The sequence below is a fragment of the Narcine bancroftii genome, chromosome 2 (assembly GCF_036971445.1).
Source record: "Narcine bancroftii isolate sNarBan1 chromosome 2, sNarBan1.hap1, whole genome shotgun sequence".
NCBI lineage: Eukaryota > Metazoa > Chordata > Chondrichthyes > Torpediniformes > Narcinidae > Narcine > Narcine bancroftii.
Window position 1 is genome coordinate 137,399,035 of NC_091470.1, and position 15,859 is coordinate 137,414,893.

Sequence of the window (15,859 nt, forward strand, 5' to 3'; positions counted from 1 at the left end):
ACCTCTTGCCTGGGTGGTGTGGATCCTTGATGATTGCTGCTGTTCTCTAACAGCAATGTTCCCTGTTGATGTACTCAATATTGGAGAAGGTTTTTTAACCTGTGATGTCATGGACAGTGCACACTGCCTCTTGGAGAGCTTTACGCTCAGGGTTGTTGGTGTCCCCACACCAGACCGTGATGCAGCCGGTCAGCATACTTTCCACTACAACTCTGTAGAAATTTAATGTAATGAATGACAAAGTTCTAATTTAAATTTAGAGATACAGCAAGGTATCCAAGCAAGTCCTTTCACCCCACACCGTCAATGCACTCCTGTAACCAATTAACCTTCTAATCTCATACGTCTTTGGAATGTAGAAGGAAACTAGAGCACCTGGAGAAAATTCACGTGGTCACGGGGAGAATGTACAAACTCCGTAAACACGAATTTGTATTAGAGAGGAATGGTGGACAGGTCATTGACCTGAAATACTGAATCCTGTTCTCCCTCCCAGTTTTATGTCTCGTTTTAGGTCAGATTCAGTGTGTAGCACTTCCTATGGTGACATCACTTCCTTCATCATCGTTTGAGGCCCCAAACAGTCCTGTCAAATGAACCAACACTTCACTTGTGAATCTGCAGGGGTCATCTGCTACATCCGGTGCTCCCATTGTGGTCTCCTCTACATCAAGAGACTGGACGCAGACTGGGACATAGTTTAGTTGAGCACCAACTCTCTGTCCGCTGCCGATAACAGGACCTCCCAGTGGCCAACCATTTCAATTACACACTCTATTCCCACACCAACATCCCTGGCCATGGCCTCATGCACTGCCAAATCAAGGCCACCCGCAAATTGGAGGAACAACGTCCCGTATTCTGTCTGGGAACTCTCCAACCAGATGGCATTGACATTAACTTCTTCAGTCTCTGTTGGGGCCCTCCCTCTCTCTCTTTCCCTATCCCTCTGTCTCCTTTCCTCGAGCTCCCCACCTGCTTTCCCCCTCCATTCAGTGAGCTCCCCCCCCGTCACTTCTCTCATCTTTTTTCTTCTGCACTCCCACCTGTTACGAACCGCGCCTAACAAGCAGCAATGGAAAATGACCTTGACAGTGTTAAATTTTAAAATACAAATTCTATTTCTTACTCTTAAACTATCCTTAACGTTAAATCTACCCCCAACTCTGTGCGTGCGTGCGTGCGTGCGTGCGTGCGTGCGTGCGTGCGTGCGTGCGTGCGTGAGGCCTTTGAAATTTCATTCCCAGAATTAATGCTGAACTGATGAAAAGACTGCAGTTGTCGTTTGAAGAAATGTCCATCCACATGAGCTATGGTCACAACACTCTTGGTCCTTTTGTAGGCAAGACTTGAACTGGGCGGCCCCCACGAAGCTTCCAAGACCCTGGCACCAGTCTCTCCATGTAATTTCACTGTTGGTCACACTTAAAATGAAGCAGTCTCTCCAAGTGACCTCCGTTGTTAGTCACGATCAAATGAAGCATTTTGCTTCCCAAAAGACCCTCCTGACCCAGGTCAATCCACTGAAAATGCCCGGCCATTCACAGACCATGCTCCGCTCTGAATTCCACAGAAATGTTTGGCCACAAGAGCTGCTTCAAAAAGCTGTTTTCTCTTCAGCTGCCAGAATAGTTCTCCCTTTGCAAAATCACAATGTCTTTGTAAATGTGTTGAATTCTGCAACAGACCGTGACAAGTCTTTCCTCAGTTCTTCCAGTTTATCGAATTGTCGCTGGGCTGTGACTAGTGTTGTGCTTGTGTGAAATGATTAAATGACCATTCAGTCCCTCCTGTCTATACTCGCCCTTACAGTGATAATCCCATTTTACTAAAATGGGAAATTGTAATACACCCATATCCAAAAGATAATATCCACCTATGACTCTTGCCTATTGGCCCTTCCTCCCTCCTCTCCTCCCCCAACATTTTTGTTCAGACACCTGCCTACCTTTTGCTCATACCTTGATGAAGAGCTCAGGCCCAAAACGTTAGTCATATCCCTCTGCTTCCTATTGATGATGTGTGACCTTCTGAGTTTCCCCATCACTTTTGTGCACAGTCTAAATTTGCCTGTTGATGACTTGTGCCTTAAATATTCATTCGCTCTTTTCAGGATATTTTTGCTGCTATGAAGCACACCTTTTTTTCTCTATTCATATTCATACCTGACCCTACCCAGCGAGGTAGAGAAGGAGACTGACGTTTCTTGAACGATTGTGTTTATACTTCTAGTGTTTGACTGCTATATTAAAAGTTAGACAGAAGGAATAAACCCAGAGTTTGCACCTTGAAGATCATCCCTTTGCAATTACTGTGTCCCCTGGAGTGAAAATTGTCAGTTTGTGGATGCTTTCATTCCCTTGCATCACCTTCCCACTTGTTGCACATTACGAGTGGCATTGGAACCGGCTCATGTTCTGACATGAATGAAAATATGTTTCAACAAAACAATTTTTATTAAGTAAAATAATGTTTAGCTCAATAGTTAGCTGTCACGTGTAAGGGAGATGTGAGCAAGCCTTGATGGAGGTAAACAGGAAGCCTGTAGCTGTTAGGACTCAAAGCACGAAAGGGCTGGGGGGGAATTCAGCGGGATCCTGCATAACTTTCTGAGTTCCTGCAGCTCTCTGGCGGAATCACCAAATGATCTTTGCCCTTGGGGTCCTCTCAGTGGAAGAATAACAATTTTTTTTTAAAAAAGTATATTTAATTTCACATATGGATTTTAAAAAAACGTATACATAAATTTCTTATTCAAAAATAGTGAAAAATTAATACGTAGTGATATAAATTTTTTTTTACCCCCACCCCCAACAGCCTGATAGAAAAGAATGGTCAAAAAGAAAGTAAAAAGGGAACATCTGGATGATATTTATAGAAACGTACTAAAGCTATCAAATAAAGTCTAATGTATCTTTTAATTTTTAGAAGTTGGAAGTTTCAGGTTGGGTGATTACAACTTAATTCCTACAATTTGTAAATATGATTCCCAAAATCTTTTGAAAATTTTCAAATTTGTAATATGAATTATATGTAATCTTTTCAAGTGGTGTCCAACTCCCTATTTCATTCTGGCCCGTTCCCAAATACACATCAAGTTACTGCCACACATTTTCCAGCTATGAAGAGAAACCTTATGATTTAAATTTTATTGAGTTATTTCCTAAAAAAAAGTTTCCCCAAAAAAGTTACAAAGCATAAACGTATCCATAGAAACAAACATGACACCAAAAAAAAACATCGATATAATAACCATTTAGACCTCGAATAACAGAAAAAAAATTAATATGCTTCACCACTATTTCCCCCACCATCCAGGAAACCCAGCTATTTGCCTCATTTTTGAATATAGATGTCCAAATTTATCAAACTGTTTGTAGGATGTGTGTTGAAACCCGGCCACTTTGGCCATTTCTGAGACCCACTCCTGAAATGATGGTTCTCCCCGCCTCCCCTCACCCCCAAGTTCAGTGGAAGAATGGTCTTAACATTTTCAAGCCAATGTGCAGTCTCAGGACTGGGAGGGAACTTAAATGTGGACATTTGTCACTTATAAATAGGATAATGCAACAAATTCTGTACTTACATAAGGAACTGGAGTTGCTTTTTTATACTCTCTTAATCATTCCAGTTTATTTTAAGTTTATTATCATCCAACAGCCATATGACACCATGTTTCTCTGGACTACGGTGTGCACACACATACATAATAACCACATAAAAATATAATATAAAATATGATTCAATATTTTGGAATGATTTCTCATTTCATTTACCCAAAGCCCAAGATTACAATGTTATTTATACCTCAGCTGCTGTTTTCATACTGATTCATTTCTTTATTGGTCTTTTGGGTGTGAGGGGTTTCCAAACTTCTATTTGCATTTTCCATGGAAAGAAAGCATTTTGATTTTGTTAGCACACGTGACCTAGCATTCCCATGCAGGATCTGATTGGGTAGATGCAGGAGGGCATTTTACTTGGCTTGCAAACCAGAGATCACAGTCACAGAATTAAAGGGGTCAGCGCTGAGGGCTGCAGAGAGAGAGACTTCTTCCCTCAGAGGGTGTGCACTATTGCCATTCTTATCCTAGAGGGTCGGAGAGGCTATTTCACTGAATTACTGTAGTTCAAAATTGGGATTCATTGAAAAAGGCACCGAGGCAGAAGATCAGCCATAATCCTAATGGAAATTATAGACTTGAAGGGTCAAATGGCCTTTTAATTCTTATTACAGTTTCCAATTTTTGATGTCTTCTCTATCTAAAGCAGAAAGAAATAATTCCCAGTACAATCTATTACCTTACATCTGAACTTGAAAGATACCAACCAACCTTTGCTACCAGTCTAACTTCCTCCTTTAAACTTCAACCTTCTCCTTGCTTTATTGTGTAAAGCAGAATGTTCTGTGTATGACAGATGGGGTTTGACCATCACTGCTGCTCTTTCTTACTCTTCCCAAGATAATGAAGATTATTATCAGTACTTGGTTTTTATTCTCTCAACCTGTAGATGAGATCAAACATACCTTTGTTCCTCCACCGCTCTTGTTATTTTTTTTAATTTTAGACATACAGCATTTTAACAGATCCTTCTGGCCCACGAGCCCGTGCCGCCAAAATGCACCAATTGACCTATAAGCCCCGTACATTTTGAAGGGATGGAGAAAATCGGAGCACTCAGAGGAAGCCCATGGGGAGAGCACCTTACAGACAGCAGCAGATTCAATCCAGGTCATTGGCGCTGTGATAGTGTGGTGCTGTAATAGCGTGGCGCTGTAACAGCGTGGTGCTGTAATAGCGTGGTGCTGTAACAGCAAGGCACTGTAACAGCGTGGTGTTGTAATAATGTGATGCTGTAATAGTGTGGCGCTGTAACAGGGTGGTGCTGTAATAGTGTGGCGCTGTTACAGCGTGCCACTGTAATAATGTGACGCTGTAATAGTGTGGCGCTGTAACAGGGTGGTGCTGTAATAGTGTGGCGCTAGCCGCAACATTAAAGGAGCCGTTCATGGTTTGGGGAGCAACTGCCTTTCCCTCGTCCTTCGCAGATAACCATATCTGGCACAGTTGTTAGCAGGAAGTTTGATGTTTTCACTCTTTCTTTCACCCTGCTGCTGTTGCAGAGTGTAAGGTGCTCCATTGGCACCTGTTGATCAGCGTGTTGTACTCAAGGAATGCTGCACGTTCATCTTCATCTCAGCTCTTCAGACTTTCCCCATTGGAAATATTTTTTAATCCTGTTTTCCAGTAGAGAATGAATAGTTGATAAGTTGAAGAATGTTTCTCTTGATTTACAAGAGACCTGTTTTTATCCCCCTTCTTATAATTTCAGCTTCTTAGGAAACGGCACATTGGGAATGACATAGTGACCATAGTTCTGCAAGAGCCTGGGGCCATGCCCTTCACCCCGAAGAACATCCGCTCTCATTTTCAGCATGTCTTTGTCATTGTAAGAGTGCACAATCCTTGCACTGAGAATGTCTGTTACAGGTAAGGTCAGGACAGTGCATTTATTTCTTCATCTTTTTATTGTGATAGTCCTACAGTTGATGCATAAAGTTTGGCTGGTGGTAAATGTTGGCTATAGTTCTTCTGGGTGGTAAATTATAGCCGCAGCTTGTTGCCTTTGTTTTCCTTCCCCTTCTGTTCTCTCTCTCTCTCTCTCTCTCTCTCTCTCTCTCTCTCTCTCTCACTATCTCTCTGTCCCTTTCTCTTTGTCTCTGTCTCTCCCCCTCTCTGTCTCTCTCTCCCCCTCTCTGTTTCTCTCTCTCTCTCTCTCTCTCTCTCTCTTTCATTATCTCTCTTTCATTTTCTCTGTGTGTGTGTGTGTCTCTCTCTCTCTCTCTCTCTCTCTCTCTCCCTCCCTCCATGTCTGTGGTTGAGGCTCAAAATCTTCCCCCAATTACATTTGAGAATATCCTGTTTGTGGAGGGAAAAGGAGAGCATCTAGATCCTAACTTCTTTTGCTGAGCATAATTTAATGTAAGTTGCACGTTCAGTGGCTTTCTTAATGATAATTGCGATGGTTCCTTGCAATACAGTACCTCAGTTTAGGATGAGGATCATAATGGAAACACCCCGAGTTTCTCCCCTTTCGGGAAGTTCACAGGCTTGTTTTCAGCGTAGAATGGAACCAAGCCACCTATGCAAAAATATTGTTTGAAACAGTTTCTTCCTTGTGCCCTTTGAAACGGGGATTGTTTTTGTTTGTTTTGTAGCGTGGCTGTGGCAAGATCCAAAGATGTGCCTGCATTTGGGCCGCCCATTCCCAAAGGAGTCACCTTCCCCAAGTCGACTGTTTTCCGGGACTTCTTGCTGGCTAAAGTGATCAATGCGGAAAATGCAGCGCACAAGTCAGAAAAGTTTCGTGCAATGGCAACAAGGACGCGGCAGGAGTATTTGAAAGACCTCGCAGAGAACAGTGTCACCAACACTCCGATCGATCCGTCTGGAAAATTCCCATTCATTTCTTTGGCAACTAAGAAGAAAGAGAAATCCAAGCCTTACCCCAACGCTGAAATGAACAGCTTAGGCACCATTGTATGGAATGTCCACGCAGAAGACTACAGCTGCGCCTCCGAAATTGATGCTTTACTGGGGATCTCCAATGAGTTTGTGGTACTCATTGAAGAAAGTTCCAAGCAGGTGGTGTTTAACTGCTCCTGCAGGGATGTTATAGGATGGACTACGAATCTCACAACCATTAAAATCTTCTATGAGCGAGGAGAGTGCATTTTTGTCAGGACGTTTAATAACATAGTCGAAGAAATTAAAGAGATTGTCAGAAGACTGGAGGTAAGCTGTTGTTTCATTATTTCTGAACCAATTAATTCTACGTTTACTTTGAGAAATCCTTATAACTAAATCTGCATCATTTGAATTGGAGCTTGGATCTGATCAAAACGCGAGTCTCACTGAACAAGGGAAAAAAATCCTTTTTTTTGTCTTTGTTAGCTCCTATCAAAGTATTGTTCACCCACAAGTTGAGAAGCAGAGTGCACCATCTAATGATAGCATTCCGCGAGACCCCTGCTTTGGCCCAAGGCTAGGTCTAATGACTTGTGTTGGTTGCCAACTCACGAAACAGCTAATTAACCAGCGCTGAAGTATCAAGCTTCCAGTTCACTGGACACCAAATCTCCAAATGCTGGGCTACAACCGATCCACCCTGGGTCCAGTCCACCCCGGGTCCGCACACTGAGGAGCCCAGCAGGTGTGAACCCTGTGGTGACTAAGCCACCTGAAACTCGGTGCGCTGGATCACGACAAGAGGCTTGTTGAACAAATTAAATCCCACGTGACCTACAACTTAAAAGTGCTTGAAATTAATGTGCTGACTCTTGCCTAAGGGAAGCTACATGCACCAAGTTAGCTTCAAGGATAAGCGCTCCACTTACAATCCACTGATAATATTGCTCCTGCCATCTTGGCCAAACTGCTAAGAACAGATTTTGAATCAATGCCACTCAGTTGTATTTTTTCTGAAGGGTATTAAAGGCTGACACCAACATTGAGGGCATTCTTGTAGGGTGATTCTCTTTGTTTGCCAATGTAGCTGGAGAGGGCTATGAAGGTGACTTTTTTTTAACCTTTTGCCAAACAACATTGGGGTTTCAGAAGAACATGGATGGCCTGCTGGTGATCTGTCTTTACAAATATCCAAATCAGATCCTATGCTTTGGGTAGTCGGAGAACAAGATCCAAATATACCATTTCTTTATTTCCCCTTCATTTTGTGAAGCTTTTTTTAAAAAAAAACCAAGAGATCTCTGGTGGATTTTTAACTTGGTTGACAAATGTTGGTGTTAATATACACCCACCTCCTCTGCATCGACTCCATCTCCAACTCCCGCTGCCTTGGGAAAGTGCCCAAAATGTTGGAAGACCCACCCCACCACACTCTTCAACGCGCTCTTGTCAGGAAGAAGAGATCACACCCCAGCACCAGATTCAAGGACAGTTTCTTTCCTGCCATTATCAAGCTCCTGAAAGGACCCTGAAATAGCAGTTCCTGCAGCTAACTACAGGTACTCCCCGACGACATACAACTGTAACTGGGACCGAAGGATCTCGAAGTGGGTGGGTCGCAATTTTGCCCACGCATGTGGAGTCTTAAAGCAAACTTTTTAATCACGTCTTCTTTTCACTATGTTAGTCGGTGTACCAGGGTCCGACAGCTGAGCGTGGCCATCTTGATGCCTGTGTGCATGCACGGACTTTTGGCTGGCGCCTGCTTGGTGGATTCGCGTATTGGAGTTTGGTTGGTGCATGCGTGAGGTGATGCTGAATTCACGCCCTTAACTCTCACGGATGCGCCAACCAAAGATTCGCACATGCGCACAAAAATCAAGATGGCCGCACCCAGTCGATGGGCCCCGGGATGCCGACTAACAAGGAAAGTATGCACATTTTTACTCTTGCATGCCCTGTATCCCTGTTATAGTTTGTCAAATACAGCGTAACTTTATATTTTTTCATGTGTATATATTTTTAAATAGGCGGTATGTGCAGATGAACGTAAGTCGCATAGGTCACAAGTCGGGGAGTACACTGTATTATAAATTCCCCAAACCATTCCAACAGCAATATGTCTGACCTTGGCCTCATCCACTGTCAGGGTGAGACCAAACGTAAACTTGAGAGATAACACATCATTGCGTGCCTGAAACATCGGTTATGTACGTCTATCTTTGCCATATAAAGGACACGGTTTGACCTGCTGAGTCTCTCCAGCGTCGTGTTTTTACTTCATCCATTCCACTTTCGTGTTTGCTTCCACCACATCATTGGACAGGGTTAAACCTAACAGCATGATCGTTGTTTTAACTGCCCCATCCCTTCAATGTTTCCATTTCTACCTACTCCTGAACACTTACTTTCTCTCTTGCTCTCTCCCCTCCCCACCCTCTTCCCAATAGTTTCTCTTTCTACCCCGCCCCCCCACACTTTCTGTTCTAAAGAGTACATCTCGACCCCTTTCCCTCTATGCCTGTAATTTCACCCACTCTATCCTGATTAAGGATTTCCACTCATCGTTGGCTGACCATTTCTACCCATGTCTGGCCTGCAGAGCTCCAGCAATTCTTTGTCTGTTCGAGATTCAAACATCTGCAGCTTCTGTTACTCAACAGTAAAATTATAGTTTTTTCTATATCAACGGACCTTTCTCTGTATCTCAACACTTGTAGTGTGTCTTGCACATACTGTGCACGAGATGTCGACTTGCAGAACAAGTTCTATCACTGCATTTTCGATGCATAAATTTACATTTTATTAAATCTAAATTAAATTTTAAATTTAGACATGCAGTGCGGGAACTGGCCCTTCCAGCCCATGAGCCCGAGCCACCAAATTACACCCATTTAACCTATAACCCCCGTGTCGTACGACTGATTGCCCTCAGACTTGTGAGGAGCACAAATTGAGTCCGCGAGTGAATCTAAGGCGGGAAAGCTAGGGTTTATATTGGGGGAGGTGAGGGAGGAGCCAGTCATCAGAACAACACACAGACGATGAATTCCAGTTCACTGCACCCCAGTACCTTCGAAGGGTGGGAACCCCCGGGGAAAGCCCACGCAGACACGGGGAGATCGTATAAACTTCTTATAGGATTTGAACCTCGGTCCCGATTGCTGGCGCTGTAATGGCGTTATGCTAACCGCGCCGCCCCATGTGACAATAAACCTGAACTTGATTTTGCACCACAGATATTAATTATATCATTTAAATTCCTTATTTTAGGTTTTGCTTAAGTTGAAACTTGAGCATCTAGGAAGGGAATACTTGCTCCTACGTTGCAATTTCTGTGGCCTCAGCCTTCCCTAAATCTAATAAAATATATTTTGATATGTGGTCAACATTTTATCACCGTAATTAGATGTGCTTCTGCAATTTGCTCAAATGTCAAAACTGGGCTGAAATGTACTGCCCATTCAGCAATGCCTCAAGAGATCTTTTTCACCATATCTTGGCTAAGAGAGCAAAGAAATTACTTGGCTAAAATCAAATGTACTCTGCAACACTTTAACTTTTCCATGAATCTGTCCCAGGTCATTCACCTGCTTCACCTGTACCCTTCATTCTTTACATTGAGCAGTTGAGTAGAGGAAAAGATTTCCAGATTCCATTCTTTCCCATTCTCAACTTGTGTACCCAGGTCATGGAATCTTTGTCTGAAAACAATTGCTTTCAACGTGTTTTATATTTCTGCAATCTCAAATTTTATTATTTTTTAGTTTAAATTTTGAGACACAGTCCATCCGGCCCACCAGCTCGTGCCTCTCAGTTACTCCAACGAGACCAATTAACCCATTAACCCCGTATATCTTTGAAACCGGAGCACCTGGAGGAAACCCACTCGATCACAGGGAGAACGTACAAACTCCCTGCAGGCAGTGGCGGATTGAAAACTGGGTTACTGGCATTGTGATAGTACTGGCTAGCCGCTAGCCATAAGATAATGGGGCTGCCTATTTTAAACTCCAGGAAAATTAGGTTGTTGGTTAATTTGTTCAGTTGGCATTTCTAATCCGAGGGTCATGTCACTGGAACCAGCCTGAATCACATTGTTGCATGATTCATTAAATGACTAATAGTTCTGATGTAATTGTTACCCCTGTTCGGTGACATTCCAGTCCAACTACTTGCCAGAAAATAACAAAATATAAGACCTTTGAATTTCAAATTTTCGGATATTCATTTGATCTTAAAATGCTGACAATAAAATTAGATCCTTTTTTTTAAACCCCCTCCCCCAACTCCTAAAATTAGGTGCTTCATTATTCTTGAAAGCTTTGGGCAGCTTTTGTTGCAGTGATTTGTCAGGCCAATTACTTAATAAGAATGAACAGCATCCACTGTGTCTAACGGTGTTTAATAAAGTTCTGATATTTATTTTATCGTTAAACTGAGATCTGCAGTCGTGGCCTTTTGTTTATTTTAAGTTCTTTTTCACAGCAGTGAGAGAGTGTCGCATACTTTTGGAAATCAAAGAATGCATGTCATGTGTGTGTCACATTCACCTGCCATTTCATGTCAAATCTTTTAGCACAGCAGATCAATTCTTAATTTTCCTTTTGTCCAAACATCCATTGTCATCTTTTCATCCTTCTATCTTCAGTCTTTCCTCTTTTAAAAGTCTTTAACAGTACAGGTGCTCCCCTTCTTATGATAGTCTGACGAATCCATACTTTCAATTTGGAATTCCGATCTGTTCCTGCGCTTGTGGTACATGGTACACTACTCGCTCGCGACGCTAGCCAATGCCAGTATCCTCACCGTCCAGCAATTAACTTTAGTTCAATGCTTCAAACATTCTTTGTGCTTTCAGCTGTGTACGTTAATGATTCTTCCAGTGTGGAATAAAGGTATCCAAAATGTAATTATAAAAAAAGGGAGGTGCGGCATTCTTTTTCAACTTATGATGGAACGTAACCCCGTCGAAAGTAGAGGAGCACCTGTAGTGACATGCCATCAGAGAGACTTCTCTCCTCCCTCCTCCTCCTGTGCCGTGGATCACTTTTCCGCTCGAAATAAGTTGCGGAGTAACATCGAAACTTGAAAATGGTTCTCACCTCGAGGGGACCCTGACCAAATTTCAAGGACAAAATTTAATCAGATAAATAAATCTCCCCATTTCAGCTCGTAGCCTTGGAAAAAGGAGGAACCTCTCGTAGAGTGTCTTCTAATTAACAATGGCCTCGGCCAGCTTTTGAATTTTTGGAAGTTCCGAGTGGTGGGAGAACTAGCAGAATGTCAGAGGACACAGGAGAGAGAAAATCAGTTGCAGTGAAGGGAGCCAATGAATGGAACGGATGTGATTGCACCGAGAGATAGGATGAACGGCTGCACCTCACTCCTGAAGGGACGATATGATCCCTTCCCCTCCTCCCTCATACTCACACCTTAAATGGGCCATGAATTATTGCAGGCCGGTTGCTGGACTGTTTCTTCTGGATGCTGTTGTGATTTCTGTTTTGACGTTGGTGGTCTGAAGTTCTTGACACCTTGGAGTGGTCTGGCCAATGCTGTGGTCGTGTTTAAATGATCGAAACAGGTTGTTGGCGAGTATCGATGATTTGGTAAGGTTTTCTCTTGAAATTGAATGTGACTGGGAAAACCAGTGCTTCTGTGCTGGTCTCCTCTATGTCAGGGAGACTGGGCCTAGGACTGGGGGATTGCTTCGCTGCGCACCTCGGCCCTTCCGAGAAGATGGACAAGGTGAAGTGGACTCTGGGTGAGAGCATTTTGTGAGCAGTTTGTTTTTCACCTTCCGATTCTCCAGTTCAGCAAAGGGACAGAATCTGTCTTCGATTGCTGCTGCCGGGATGAGGCCCTTCCCCTTTAATAGAAGCTGCTTGCTTTTAAATACTGGCACTCTTCAACTTACGATGGGGCTGCATTCTGGCAGCCCCATTGTAAGTCGGAAAAGAAGAATACCGCTCCTCCCATTTTTTATAATTAAATTTTGGATACCTTTATTCCACACTGGAAAAACCATTAATGTACACAGCTGAAAGCACACTGGGCATGAAGAATGTTTGAAGCATTGCACTAAAGTTAATTGCTGGATGGCGGAGATGCTAAAGTGACAGGGTCATCAATTTCACTCTCATATCGCAAGCGTGGGAACAGATCGGAATTCGAAATTGAAAGTACGGATTCGAACCATCATTAACTTCGGGGAGCATCTGTAAATGTGGCCAACGCCTTGAGTCCTTTATGATAAACAGAGCAAGAGGGCGAAAACTAATCAAGCAACAGGTTCGTCTTAAAATTGTATTCCAACTTTCTGATGTTGGATCATTTCTCCTCAAAATGCCCTGGACAACTTGCCACAGCAGTTCCTGATTTATCTGTGCCTGTGCGCCATCGGTCAGTCTGTGGTTAATGATGCGGGTTCTTTTTTTCAAACGCACGTTTCACAGTTTACCAGTTGATGTGTCTTTGTTATTTGTTCAACAAATTGGTGTATCTTCCTCTCTGAAGCTAAGTTGGAATTAATGAATTTAGCACATTGCAGTGGTAAAATATAAATTCATTCAGATATGAATGTCAGTCATGATGTTGCTCCAGAAAAGAAATCGAATATTTTAGCTTTTAATTTGGTAAACTACTCTTTTCTGTTTGTTTGTGTCCTCCCCTTGTTCCGTAGTAGAGCTCTGGTTATAATTTTGATTACTTTTCCATAATTAGAGAGTCTTAGTTTTAGCCAATTAGACTGGCATAAATAGTTCATTTTTTTGGTTAATTGTATTCACATCTTAAACAGCAGCATCTAAATACAGTGGCAGCTACATTGGAAGGAAGTCTATGTGTGCTTTAGCCTGAATAAAGCAAATCAAAGGCTGATTTCTGAAATGTCCCTCATCAAAGTCTTTGTGAGTTGCTAACCAATATTTCGGGCCTGAGCCAGGAATTCCTCGTCCGTTAACCTTTTACTTCTTATGAATGCTGTGTGACCCCTGCTGAGTTTCTCCAGTACATTTGACCCCTGAGCACCTTTAGATTTACTTGTTTAATGCCACAGACACCTACTCAGTAGACTATTTCCAGTATTGATCTGGGCCTTTGCCTGCTTCTCAATTTTTCTCTTCTGACAGTATCCTCCTGGCAGACTTCCGAACATTCCAGAAATTGAAGATACTTCAAAGCCATCTTCCAACCTGCCTCATTCCACAAATCCATTGACACGTCATTTCTAACATGCGTTGGTGTCCAGTTGCCTTATGTCTTGGGTTTATAATTCTTGCTCTTGTGTTTAATGTTTTCATATTCTCCTCTGTCTCTGTCACCGTTAATCCTCTATTCTCCCTCTCCCCTTTTCATGCATTTCTACTCGCCCTGATCAATTGAGTCCATAAGCTCTGAAAATTTCAACCTGTGAACACCTCCTTTAACTGTCCCACCTGATCTTTTCCTCCCCAGTACCAGCTTTTTCCTGCTTTGCTTCAGTCCAACTAGTTTTTCTAATTGTGCCTCAGTGAACATCTGGGGGCATTTTTATCATTCTTATCTTAAAAGAGCAAAAATATTGAAAGACTATTGTTGACCTGATCAATATCCTCTAAATTCTTCTTCACAATAAGGCAAATACACGAGCTATCATGATTATCCTACAGTCTGTAGAGCTGCATATTACTGGTTGGTGAACCGTGAGATGGAAACTGGGGTCATAAACATCTGTTACAAGCCCAGAGGACCCCAAAACCCAGCAGCTATAGATATTCACCAAAACCAAAGGTTTCTTAAACAAAAGTTGCTTTTAATTATCTTTAAACATGAAAATAGAATCAAACTTTAACTTATCACTATTGACTTAACTAACCCAACTTAACCCCCTTCTAATTCTAAGTGCACGTGTATGATGTGTGTGTAAGTTCAAAAAAGTTCTTGGATTCACAGTCCAATCTCATCTCTGATTCCTCCAAGTTCACTGGTTGCAGGCAATTCTTATACTCTGCACAGAATGTAACATTTATAAAGCTTATCAGGCTTTGGTGCTCGAAAGGTAAATGGTTATCGCTCAGGAAGGTTCTTGTTGGTTTTCAGAAAGAGATTTGTTATTCTTTTTTTTAAACTTTATTTAGTAATTTTTCAATAAGAATAAACAGACTTTTACAGAATAAGTAATCAAATAATAATAAAACAGTAAAACAAACCTGCCGCCTCCCCCTCCCACAACAGATCCCTAAAGGGAACCATTAAAAATAAACAAAAACATTCATTAATTTACAGTATTACTAAATTCATATTCCTCATATACGGTGTCCACATCTTTAAAAAAAATAATTATTATTATGTAAATTGTATGTTATTTTCTCCAAATAGATACACGACTTCAACTCATGATGCCATCAAACTACATTTAACTCCCCTTCATCTTTCCAGGACATAGCAATACATTTACGAGCAACTGCCAATGTTAGATGAATAAACGCTGTCTGAAACTTATCCAACCCCAAGTCTACTAATGGAGTAAAATAACCCAACCCCAAGTCCACTAACGGAGTAAAATAACCTAACAAAAAAATGTTTGGATCTAAAGGAAATTGAATTTTAAACAAATTTTGAAGAAATTCCCTAATTTTAAACCAGAAAGAATGAACTTTATCACAAAACCAAACCGAATGTAGAAATGTTCCAACACATAATCCACATCTAAAACACAGATCTGAATTACTAAATCTATATTTTTTTCAATTTTTCAGGGGTTAAATATAACTGATGCAAAAAATTATAATGAACCATACTATATCTTACATTAATTAATTTAGTCAACCCATCATAACACATATTTTCCCAATCCACCTGACTAATCTCACAACTTAAATCATGTTCCCATTTAATCCTTGATGTATATAAAAAAATCTTAACCATAGTATCTTGTAATAATGCATACATTTCTGATATAAAACCTTTATCTGAAAAATATGAAACCATAGATTCAAATTTAGTTAACTTAGAAATTTTCATTTCTCTTCCAAAATTATCTTTCACTAATGCCCTGATTTGATTATAAACAAACAGAGAATTCTCTAAAATCACAAATTTCTCTTTAAACTGATTAAATGATAAAAATTGACCTCTTCTAAACAATCCTGAAATCTTTTTATTCCTTTAATCTACCAATCTTCTAAAACTATTATTCAATGAAAAAGGAATCCATTTATTTTGATATATTGAGGTTTGAACTCATAAACTACCTTTTGATCCTATTAATAAATTCCTTTTAATCCAAATTTCTAATAAATGTTTCAAAATTGGTTTTAAAATTTCTGTAGAAAGAGAGTATTCCATTTAAATACAAACTAATGGGGACAAGGTTCCAATATCGCAGCCAATTCCACCCTAGCCCA

The 15,859-nt window shown here is 41.3% G+C and overlaps 1 protein-coding gene across 2 annotated transcripts in view; it reads left to right on the forward strand.

Annotated features, from left to right (window-relative positions):
• sipa1l1 (signal-induced proliferation-associated 1 like 1) overlaps positions 1-15,859 on the forward strand; it is a 177,605-nt gene that overhangs the window by 68,151 nt on the left and 93,595 nt on the right. For both annotated transcript variants that reach the window (XM_069918125.1, XM_069918126.1), the window contains exons 7-8: positions 5,335-5,492; positions 6,221-6,797. In XM_069918125.1, coding sequence (XP_069774226.1) covers positions 5,335-5,492; positions 6,221-6,797 — 735 coding nt within the window. The remainder of the gene's footprint in view (positions 1-5,334; positions 5,493-6,220; positions 6,798-15,859) is intronic.